The sequence below is a fragment of the Myxocyprinus asiaticus genome, chromosome 30 (assembly GCF_019703515.2).
Source record: "Myxocyprinus asiaticus isolate MX2 ecotype Aquarium Trade chromosome 30, UBuf_Myxa_2, whole genome shotgun sequence".
In the NCBI taxonomy this organism is placed as follows: Eukaryota; Metazoa; Chordata; class Actinopteri; order Cypriniformes; family Catostomidae; genus Myxocyprinus; species Myxocyprinus asiaticus.
The window spans coordinates 2,472,552-2,484,765 of NC_059373.1; the positions used below are offsets into that span (position 1 = coordinate 2,472,552).

Genomic DNA, 12,214 nt, shown 5'->3' on the forward strand with positions numbered 1-12,214 from the left:
ACTTTGACTATTAATATAGTTAGATAATATCGTGAAATATTCTGCCAAACGTAACATGCTACAGTAAACAAACTTTAATTTATCAAATGAAAACAATCTTCAACACAGACACTGTAATGCCCATTTTACCCTAAAATAGAAACGTAAACTAACAAGATTTGTGCATTTCCAATGTTTAGATAATTTTGTGATGAATGGCAAAAACAGCAGATAATAATTGTGCGGTTAAAATAATTACTTCTGCTGTTTTCTTTGGACAGATAGTTAAAGACTGTTAACAGCAGCGTGAGCTCTATTTATTCGGGATCTGCTGCTGCTGGGCAGCTTTCCATTGTCTTTTTTAGCGAATCCAGGGTAACAGGAGGAACTAAAGGCGGAGTTTTCAAACTTTAACCCACCGCCGCCCACAGTCAATGGAGACAGAAGGGGAAATGTGTGCTCAATAAATAGACTTGATGTACATCTGTTTTTTATTTTAATGAAACGAAGCATTTAAAATAGACATGCATTTCTTATAGCATTAATATACTTTTTAGATTTTATTCCTGGGAAGTTATTTTGTGTTGTCTTCTATGATGTCTGAAAGCTCTTGTGTAAACTCTGGGGTCCCTCAGTGCCTGATGCATCTGGCCCTCAGTGGAGAATGGGAGGCATTAGAGCAGAAACTCGAGACTTTGGAAAAGGGAGACCCGGAGATCTTCCAAATTGATGAGGTGAGATAAACTGCAGGTTTTCAAGTCAGAAGATATCAGTTATCAAATATTATATTATATTATGATGTTAAAAAAAAGTAAATGCATTGTATAACAAAATATTAAAGCAAATGGCTCCCTGCAAATAAATGATGCCAGAGGTTTTCTCAGAACTTTTTCAGGTTTATGATTTTGATTGCATGTAAAGCTGATCTTTTTACAATGTTTAGCATATGTTAATTAGGTTGCAATGCTTTCCGGATGAAAAAGATCTAAACGGAGATGTACAGTATGTGTGCTTTCTGGAATATCTGTTAAACATCTTACAAAAATCAGATTTACAACATTCTAAATCATAAACATCTCAGAGACATCTGCTGAACTTCTTAGTGACATCCGAGAGGAAACGTCTCATAGACGTATTAAAGACGAACTAACAATTTAAAAAATACATCTTCCCTAGATAGCACATGTACATCTCCCAGTTGTCTGTTTTAGATCTTTTCATTTGGAAAACATAGTAATCTAATGAACATCTGCTAAAAGTCAACTGCTGAGCGTATTTTATGTGAAATGATCGAGTGTTGATTCATTGATTCAAGTGATTTGTTAAACACTGAGTCGTTCATGATTGAAACAAGTGGACGAGATCCCAGATAACACACATACATCTTCTTCATCTGGAAAGCAGTACAATCTATAATCTGATAAACATCTTAAAAAGATCAGATTTACAAACGTTCTGAATCATAAATGTCTCAAAGACATCTGCTGAATGTCTTATAGACATCCAAGAGGAAACATCTTATAGACTTATTGCAGATGAGCATATAACCTAAAAAATATGTCTTCCAGATGTAAACGCACACATCAAATACCCAGATTGCACATGCACATCTCTGAGATGTCTGTTTAAACACTTTTCATCTGGATATTATTGCATTTTAATTAACATCTGCTAAATATCATAAAAAGATCAGATTTACAAATGCTCTGAATCATAAATGTCTCAGAGACATCTGCTGAATGTCTTACTGACATCCAAGAGGAAACGTCACATAGACGTGTTGCAGATGAGCAAACCACGTAAAAAATATGTCTTCCAGATGTAAACACACATCATATAGGCGTCTTGGTGATGTATGTGTGATATTAGCAAATTTACCATTTGCCATTTACGTTGAAATGGTGGTAGAGTGGGTTGACCACTAATCACAGGAATAGCTGTTCGATTTCCAGCCCACATGACTCCACATGATGAAGTGTCCTTGGGCAAGACACTGAACCCCAAGTTGCTCCCAATGGCAGGCTAGCGCCTTGCATGGCAGCACTGCCGTCATTGGTGTGTGAGTTTGTGTGTGAATGGGTGAATGAGTCACAGTGTAAAGCGCTTTGTAGAACCGCTAAGTTTAAAAAAGGCACTATATAAGTGCAGACCATTTACCATTTTACCATTTAGGGAAACGATTCGTTCACTTAAAAGATTTGTTGAAAATCATTGATTCGTTCACTGACGACTTGTGTTTTAGGCATCCATTCGCGAAAAAGTGAAAAAGATTGGATAAAACGATAACTTTGATGAACAGTTTATAAAATGAGGATCCACATCCATAGTGTGTTGTATGTTCTGAGGAGCATGCAAGTGTGTTTGTGTAAAACCTGTAAAACTAATAAGACAACCCAAACGCCCGATGTTCAAAGTCAGTTGACCTCTGCTTGAAATAATCTACAAACCAAAAACTATGACCAGAGTGCAAAGCCAACATTTTCTATGCTCATTAAAAGCAAGTATTTGGGGGCCTGGGCAGCTCAGCGAGTACTGACGCTGACTATCACACCTGGAGTCGCGAGTTTGAATCCAGGGTGTGCTGAATGACTCCAGCCAGGTCTCCTAAGCAACCAAATTGGTCCAGTTGCTAGGGAGGGTAGAGTCAGATGGGGTAACCTTCTCGTGGTCGCGATTAGTGGTTCTCGCTCTCAATGGGGCGTGTGGTAAGTTGTGCGTGGAACGCAGAGAATAGCATGAGCCTCCACAGTCTCCGCGGTGTCATGCACAACGAGTCACGTGATAAGATGCATGGATTGAGGGTCTCAGAAGCGGAGGCAACTGAGACTTGTCCTCCGCCGCCCAGATTGAGGTGAGTAACCGTGCCACCACGAGGACCTACTAAGTAGTGGGAATTGGGCATTCCAAATTGTGGTGAAAAGGGGATCAAATAAAAAATAAAAAAGCAAGTAGTTATGTTTATTGGCAGTGGAGGCTGATTTACGATAGCTGTGTTGGGTATTGAACCACAGATTGGCATAATATGCACTCTCAGAAACAGCATAACAAAGCTGCACATGCAGGACTTGAGTTTAATAAAGTGCTTCTTCATCATTAGCAAACAATGGGGTTTATATGGAGGTTTTGTTTCAGTTGATGGAAGGTAAACTTTCCCCTGCACATATCCAGCCATCTCGCTTCACTGCAGTGGTTCATCCCTTACAAAAATAGAGTTCATGGCAAATCTGCGACAAACTTTCTACAAATTCACCACTGATCATTGTCACATCCAAATGAGCTTTGCAGCAAACTTGCGGCAAATTGTCTATTGTTGCCAAAGGTTTGCTGCAGTTTCACCACTACCAGTGAAGAGCTGCAATCTGGCAAACATTTGCAGTGAATCACAAGGTAATTTGCATGAGGAAATAATGAGTGGCAAATTTGCGGTTAGTTAGACAGAATTCTAGATTTTTTTGTAAGGGATGCATCCATTTGCGGTTGCTTTTTTGGCAATCTAAACACTTTAATTTCCGTTAGTTCCAGGCACTCAGGGAGCATCATGTTCCACATTTTAATAATGACATTTAACGACAATCGTGTTAGCGTTAGTAACTTTAATCGTGTTAAAGTCTTTATGAATGAAGCAACTGTAAAAGGACAAAACCTAGTGGAACTTCAATAAATTGCCCTTTGAAGGTCTCTGCGTTTTTCTGTCTTTTCTGAGCGCTGAAGTAAAGCAATTATTGTTAATTTACACTTTAAAAATTGATTCTGTTTATTAATTTGATCTGACTCCAATTTTATATTAATCTGACTCCAATTTAAATTGACCTCTAATTTAAATTACAGCTCTAATTAACTTCTGATCATTCCTTTAATTTGATCTTTTTAAGTTATTGATTACTCTGAATCATTTTAATTTCCTTTCGATCAATACTTGAATGTCGCTTAGAGTCTCACGCCGGCCATTATTTCAATTACGAGGATCTCACGTCACAAGCGAGCCCGTTCAGTTCATAGTCAAAGGTTGTAGGGTAATCTAAATATCATCTGATTTGGCTTCTCTCATAATCAGATGATACCATCGCTTAGACACGTACACACAACTTGCTATGACGGACGATAAGCATTGACTGAAGTCTTACATGGATTCTCCTACATTGAGCTTCAGTAATGGTCTTATCCTGGTCTCATACTTAGTTTAACTAACATGGGAAAGAGACCATTATACCAGTCGCACGGAGACCCCTTAAATTATATAAAACACATACAGTTGCATTCTTTGTTTTCATGGTATTTTTATATTCTTACATATAAATCTGGTGTCTTTGTATTGGTCCTGAGCTGCTGAAGGGGAGAAAGGGGAGAGAGAGAAGAGGGGGCAGCAAGGTGATTTGCAAAATATCACATTGTGTTGATATTCAGGTGAAGATTTCAGCTTTGTAAAACAATGCAAAGGCGATTTGCAATTTATCACCCGTGGTGATATTCAGGTATAGATTTCAGCTTTTGTGAGAAAGTTCTATGATGTTGGTTCTCGCAGAGTTCTTTGACTTTTACCGGAAATGGTGCCTTTTAGATGTAGACATTCTGGTGCCAGCCTTACAGTTTCCTCCGCTTGGCCCCCGAGGACAATTCCAGAAAAGTCCCTGTGGGGTCATTGTGTCTGAATTTAGTTTCATTTTATTATTTATCTCAGTTGCTGAAGTGTATAGATGATCTGGAAAGGATTTGTGCAGTCTTTTTGGCCAGGTTTGTCTCTACATGTGCCTGGGTGAGGTGATATTCCATCTGCAAGATGATTCTTTGTGCCAAGTCCATTGTGTCTGCCACAGCTTGTGTGCTTTGCTCATAGAAGGTGTCATCCCACCATGGCAAAGCCTCTGCTTCCAGTGGTATTCTCCCCAGATTGTTTATCTGTCCCATGGAAAAGTCCTCTGTTACTTCTAGGCAAAAATAATGATTGGCAGGGCAGAACAACCCCCCATAGGTGAAGGAATTCATCTCACTGACAACACACCATTGTGTATGAGATACTTGAATAGCATCATAATGACCATAATGATGAGTTTCATGACAGCAAGTGCGACTGGTATATTGTGTACCCTTCGACGTCATTTACCCAGTAAGGTGGTCCCATTTGATGATCTGATCATTCACTATAGGAGTGGAATTTGGAAATACTTGGTCTGGATGGATTAAAGGAAAGGTGACAAAAAAACTCCAATGCATTCATTTCCAATAAACATCATTAAGCATATAGTTATAATAATAATTCTATGATTGTAGAATCACAGTTACAGACATATATAATAATCACAGTGCTAATTCAAATTGATCCAATGTGTGTGATTTGCTGGCTAAGTCACAATCGATGATGCATGTCTATTTTCAAAGCGTGTAGTGGACCGATAGAAGTGTCTACACTTCATATCATCCACTTCTTATTACTTTTGCATTATTATAAGCGATGTGTTGAAAACCAGGGGCCCTCTGGTTTGCAACCATGCCAACAACAATCAATTGGTTCAATTTATATGTAGGTGGAAATGTTGAAATTTGGGTGGCAAGTTTGCTTGCAATTAGTAATTAAATCATCGATGTGTGACTGTAGCCATGCACATGTCCTATGTACATTACAGTGTTTCAGATAAGTTGTTGGGAAGTTGTAAATAGTGCATGTCATGTGTGCCATAATTATAACTGTTTTATGGAAACAGGTTTGTAATGTCGTATATGTGAGGGGCTATGTTTCATGAGAGGCAGGCCAGATCTTCAGTGGATTAGTACTTTCGGAATCTAGGCCATTATTTTGTTCCATGATGTGTAGTGGTTGAGCCTGGTTAGTTTTACTGTCTGTAGCAGGTCAATATGTCATGAGAGTGTAGTGATGAAAGTGTGTGCTCTGTATGTTCATGTCGGGGAGATGGGTGGACCCTGTTCTAGAGCAACTGGTGTTGCACAATTTGGTTCCGTTGCTAAACCGGGAGGCCATATAGCTATTTTTTGTTTGTGTAGTGCTGTGAGGTGTAAATGGCCCCTTTAGATTGCCTTCGCACCCATCTCCCGTATGGACAATCCGTTGTTCTGGCTTGATGCAGGGGGATCAGAAACCTTTTGGCATCTGTCCCTCACAAGATTGCAACCTGAAATGGGAACAACCACAGAGAGAAAACAGTTAATGTTGAACCTTTAAATAATTTTGCATTCAGACATGTGGTACTTTCTTTATTTTCCTCTGATGGTCAAATCAGGGGGAAAATGCATTTTGCTTTACAAAAGACACGTACCATTACAATGTCTAATGCAAATTTAGTTTCAGAGATCAAATTAGACTGAGCATCTTTGGTGAGATCTGAATTACTGCTGATATTTTAGTGCAGTTTGAAGTGTGTAGCACCTAAAGCTGTTCTTGCAGTTGAGTCTGCACAGTCTGTGTTGTGAGCAATATAGGAACTTTCTGAATTCATGGGTATCTTAATCACCCTTCCACTCATTAGCTCAAATGAGCTGATGCCCATAGCTTTATTTTTTATTGCTCTCAACACAGCTCTGTGGTCAAAGAATCAGTCCACCTCTTTTGGTGATGTGTTGTCTGCTAAGCAATTTTTTAATTTTTTTTTTAAGGGTGCTATTCACACGTTTGATCATCTATGATCTCTGTGGTCTGTCAGGGTTGTGAAATTTCTGCCTGATGTTTAGCATTTTACACACATATTTTTCATTGTCTACACAGCAAATGGTTCCCCTGATCAGATTTAATTTGAATTGGTGCTTTTCAGTGAGAGAAGATTTGGTTTGTTATCACGTGTCACTGTCTTTACAGCATTGATGCACAGCAAAAAACGACCGTATACCCTCCCTCTTGGCACTGATAAGTGAACCAATGAAATTCAATAGCAAGAATTCTTCAAGGCCTGTAAGGTTGTTCGGTTGGCAGTGTCATTACAAATATACATGTCCATGCTTGGCCATTATAATATAATGCATATTACAATGTGATTATAATACAATTATATTATATAAAAAAGAGTATAAATTAAAATAATTTTGTTACTGGTCTCTGGAGGTTTTCTGGAATGAGATATTTGTCATCTTGTTGCTCTTTTGAGAATACATGCCTTTGATTTGGCCCTGTATCAAATGTATGAGCATGTTTGGACATGTTGCTGTAAACACCCAATGACTGCAGCCACATTTTTACATGGGTCAAATTTCTGCTCAAGCTGCAGAGCTTTTGCGATTACAATATGAAATTGAATGCAATTTTCTCATTTTCTTGAGTTAAGCTGTCACTAGGTGTATTCTCATGCAAATCTATTTGAATATGAAGGGGGGGCTGGGCAGAGTCAGAGGTGATGCAAGGCGCAAAGAGTATTCTTGAATTTTAAAGGCTTAATGAAGTTCTTCAGTCTTTTTAAAGTTACTGAAGGTTAATGTTAACTGTGTAAAACTACTGAGAGTTTGCTAATTGTGTAAAACTACCGAGAGTTTGCTAATTCTGTAAAACTACTGAGAGTTTGGTAATTGTGTAAAATTACTGGTAGTCACATGGAATTTTGTACTCTGTATGGTTTAACTGCAGCTACATGGTAAATAGCACAGTGTGCCGTATCAGAGACAAACATATCCGACATAGTCACACATTCAGCTTGAAACTGATGAACAATTTCAAGAGAAACATGATTACAGTTATTTCAACTTTACACAAGACGAAAAGTCTAGAATGCCCGAAGCATTTACAACCTCTAACCTAAGTGTTTCTTGTAACACTTACAGCAGAAACAGTCGTGTTTTCAGAAATAAACTGCATTAGCCTATGTGTTCATGCAGTATCATCACGTGTGTTCTATGATAACAACAGTGTTTAGCACAGTTGCAAATAGAAAAAAAAAACAGTTTGTCATAGTACTCTTTACTGATTTATAAACGTCATGGTTACTGGTGTAACCTCCGTTCCCTGATGGAGGGAACGAGACGTTGGTGTCGATGTAGTGACACTAGGGGTCACTCTTGGGAGCCCGAGACACCTCTGGTCTTTGATAAAAGGCCAATGAAAATTGGCGAGTGGTATTTGCATGCCACTCCCCCGAACATACGGGTATAAAAGGAGCTGGTATGCAACCACTCATTCAGGTTTTACGCTGAGGAGCCGATATAAGGTCCGGCCATTTCAGCGGGTAGTTCAGCGTTGTGGCAGGAGGGACCAACGTCTCGTTCCCTCCATCAGGGAACGGAGGTTACACCAGTAACCATGACGTTCCCTATCTGTCACTCACTCGCCGTTGGTGTCGATGTAGTGACACTAGGGGTCCCTATACAAAATGCCACAAGGCTGAACTGTGTTACGTGAACTAGCGGTGTGTGGTGGGCAGACTTGCTGTGTGCCTCATAGCCAGCGCACCAGGTCGACACGTAACCTCCCCCAACACAGTTATGAGTGTCAAACGGCCCTTTTTGGGGACAAGTCGACTACCCAGAGATAGAGACAGGCTTAACGCAGTCGTGGCCTCTTTCCCCTTCTCTTTTTCCACTCCCTAAAAAGAAGGGGGATTATCTGACTGGGCCGCCAGGTCTAGTCGGGGGGTGTCCCTCCCAAGGGGAGGACACCGCGGAGACCACACCTCGCCCCAAGAGAGGGGGGATATTTAAGTGGAAGAATACATCACATGGTCTTTCCAACCATGTGGAGAGCCTTCAAGGTAGATCCTGCCCAATGGGGGAGGAGTTACTACAACATGGAGACTGAGGGGCTCTGCCCAAGGAAGACGCAGTTTGCCAGTAGGGAAATGAACTAGCGGAAGATATAGATCGCATGGGGTTAGCCTTACAGGGAACCGCCACATGCGGAGCACCTACCCCAGAACCGGGCTCTTAGTTAGCGCGTGTACTGGGCCGGCAGCGAGTCTCTCCGAAAACTCGACTGCCACAGGGCTCGGAGGAAGTCAACCAGGGAACAACTTTTGTGAACACTACTGGGAATTAACAGCGCACGTCTTCAGCTCAAAAGGAGGTGGAAGGCGCTATGTGCAAGCGATACACCCGGCCGGCTATCCCGGGCTTATCCGCTTGTATTGCGTGCCACTACCTGGGACGAAACCGGTTCCACCCGGAGGTTGTAGAACCTTGCAAAGGTGTTGGGTGTTGCCCAGCCCGCTGCTCTGCAATGTCTGTTAGAGAGGCACCTCTGGCCAGGGCCCAAGAAGCCGCTACACCACGGGTAGAATGGGCTCGTAGCCCTACCGGGGGCGGCATGTTTTGGGCGAGACATGCCATAGTTATGGCGTTAATGAGCCAGTGGGCGATCCTCTGCTTGGAGACAGCGCGCTTCCTTTCCGCTGTACACCAAAGCAGACAAAGAGCTTCTCAGAGATTCTAAAGCTCTGCGTGCGATCCAAATAGATGCGTAAAGCGCGCACCGGACACAGCAATGACAGGGCTGGGTCTGCCTCCTCCTGGGGCAGCGCTTGCAGGTTCACCACCTGGTCCCTGAAAGGAGTGGTGGGAACCTTGGGCACATAGCCCAGTCGGGAGTCTCAGGATCACGTGAGATTAGCCCGGACCGAACTCCAGGCACGTTTCGCTGACAGAGAACGCTTGCAGGTCACCTACCCTCTTGATGGAAGTGAGCGCAGTCAGGAGGACAGTCTTCAAGGAGTGTGCCTTAAGCCCGGCTGACTGCAAAACTCAAAGGGGGCTCTCTGTAGACCCTGAAAAACTACAGAGGTCCGATGAGGGAACAAGGCGTGGCCTGGAGGGATTCAGCCTCCTGGCACCTCTTAGGAACCTGATGATCAGATCATGCTTCCCTAAGGACTTACCGTCGACTGCGTCATGGTGTGCTGCTATGGCAGCAACGTACACCTTCAAGGTGGAAGGGGACAGCCTCCCTTCCAACCTCTCTTGCAGGAAGGAAAGCACTGATCTGACTGCGCACCTCTGGGGGTCTTCCTGATGGGAAGAACACCACTTAGCGAACAGACACCACTTAAAAGGCATACAGGCGCCTCGTAGAGTGAGCCCTAGCCTGAGTGAACGTGTCTACCACCGCAGGTGGGAGACAGCTTAGATCTTCCGCGTCCCGTCCAGGGGCCAGACATGGAGATTCCAGAGGTCTGGGCGTGGGTGCCCGATGGTGCCCCTTCCCTGAGAAAGAAGGGCCTTCCTCAGGGGAATTTGCCCAGGGGGAGCTGTCACGAGGAGCGTGAGGTCCGAGCACCACGTCTGGGCGGGCCAGTAGGGTGCTTACCAGGACGACCTTCTCCTCGTCCTCCCTGACCTTGCACAGGGTCTGTGCGAGCAGGCTCACTGGGGAAAACGCATATTTGCGAATGCCAGGGGACCAGCTGTGTGCCAGCGCATCTATGCCGAGGAAGGCCTCGGTGAGGGCGTACCAGAGCGGGCAGTGGGAGGATTCTTGGGAGGCGAACAGGTGCACCTGTGCCTGACTGAATCGACTCCAAATCAGCTGGACCACCTGAAGGTGGAGTCTCCACTCTCCCTTGAGGGTAACCTGTTGTTACGGCGCGTCCGCCGAAGTGTTGAGGTTGCCCGGGATGTGAGTGGCTTGCAGCGACTTGGTGCTGCTAACTCCGTTGGAGGAGACGGCAGGCGAGTTATGACAAACAGCGGGAGCGCAGACCGCCTTGGCGGTTGACATATGCTACCGCTGCCGTGCTGTCTGTCCGAACTAGCACGTGCTTGCCCTGGATCAACGGCCGGAACCTCCGCAGGGTGAGCAGAATTGCCAGTAACTCGAGGCAGTTGATGTGCCAACGCAGCCGCGGACCCACTAGAGGCCGGCGGCTGCGTGCCCGTAGCCAACAGCGCCCCAGCCCATTTTGGAGGCGTCTGTCGTGACCACGACACGCCTGGAGACCAGTTCTAGCGGAACACCTGCTCGTGGAAACGAGAGGTCGGTCCAAGGGCTGAAAAGACGGTGACAGACCATGCCCGTCTCGGGACTCGAGTCTGGAGCCAGTGCTGAAGCGGCCTCATATGCATCAACCCGAGCGGGGTGGCCACCGCCGAGGACGCCATATGCCCCAGGAGCCTCTGAAAATGTTTCAGTGGAACCGCTGTTTTCTGTTTGAACGCCTTCAAACAGGCCAGCACCGACTGGGCGCGCTCGTTCGTAAGGTGCGCCGTCAAGGAGACTGAGTCCAACTCCAAACCGAGAAAAGAGATGCTCTGAACCAGGAGGAGCTTGCTCTTTTCCCAGCTGACCCGAAGCCCTAGTCGGCTGAGGTGTGAGAGCACCAGGTTCCTGTGTGCGCATAACCCGTCTCGAGAGTGAGCTAGGATTAGCCAGTCGTCGAGATGGTTGAGAATGCGAATGCCCACCTCCCTTAACGGGGCAAGGGCAGCCTCTGCGATCTTCGTAAAGATGCGAGGAGACAGGGACAGGCCGAAAGGGAGGACTTGTACCGATACGCCTGACCCTCGAACGCAAACCACAGGAAGGGTGTGTGTCGAGGTAAGGATCGAGACGTGAAAGTACGCATCCTTCGGGTCTACCGCCGCGAACCAATCTTGATGCCGGACGCTCGCTAGAATGCATCTTTGCGTCAGCATCTTGAACGGGAGTCTGTGTAAGGCCCGGTTCAGTACTCGCAGGTCCAAGATTGGCCGCAACCCACCGCCTTTTTCCGGTACTGTACCGGCGGGTGGGGCCTCGCGGCGGGGCGGAGCTTGAGGTGCCACACCACATCGTGGCCGTGCTGAGTCCGAGGACATCGAAGCACTTACCTGGCTCCTTGTGACCACCCCCGGAACAGCCTGGGACGGGGGAGGAAGAGGCCTGTCCTCATGACCCGTGGAGACTGTCACATCGGGGGCGGATTTGTGCCACATCTGGGCGCTCAGGGCGGGAGGCCGCCGCTGGAGCGCCAACCTGGCAAATGGAGTGGTGGACGGTGGTCGTGATGCCAGCCGTACACACCGAATATGTGACCCAGGGAACAAGGAAACCACTCTTGCGGAGCTCTTGAGTACTGCAGCCACTTGGGCATGCAGCGCAATTAAATGCAAAAGGTAACAAAAAGAAGATCTGCTTACCAGCTCCAGAGCAGCGGGTTTCGTTGTCCCTGGGTCGCCCGTCTCAGGGGCGCTTCGAAGACCTCCGTGGGTTCTTCGGTGCCGGCTGTGAGACGGGTGGCGTCGGCTTCCTGCGGTGGGCTCCACGCCGGGCCGGGCCGGAGGGCGGGCTGCGGTGGAGCCGGTGCAGTCACCGCAGGGACGCCCTCAGCGATGAGTA

General features: G+C 45.4%; 1 protein-coding gene across 1 annotated transcript in view; it reads left to right on the forward strand.

Moving 5' to 3' along the window:
- The first annotated feature begins 431 nt into the window (after positions 1–431).
- Positions 432–12,214, forward strand: part of LOC127420675 (serine/threonine-protein phosphatase 6 regulatory ankyrin repeat subunit B-like) — a 69,585-nt gene continuing 57,802 nt past the window's right edge. The window contains exon 1 of the mRNA XM_051663125.1: positions 432–713. Within this exon, the coding sequence (XP_051519085.1) occupies positions 573–713 (141 nt within the window). The 5' untranslated portion in view covers positions 432–572. The remainder of the gene's footprint in view (positions 714–12,214) is intronic.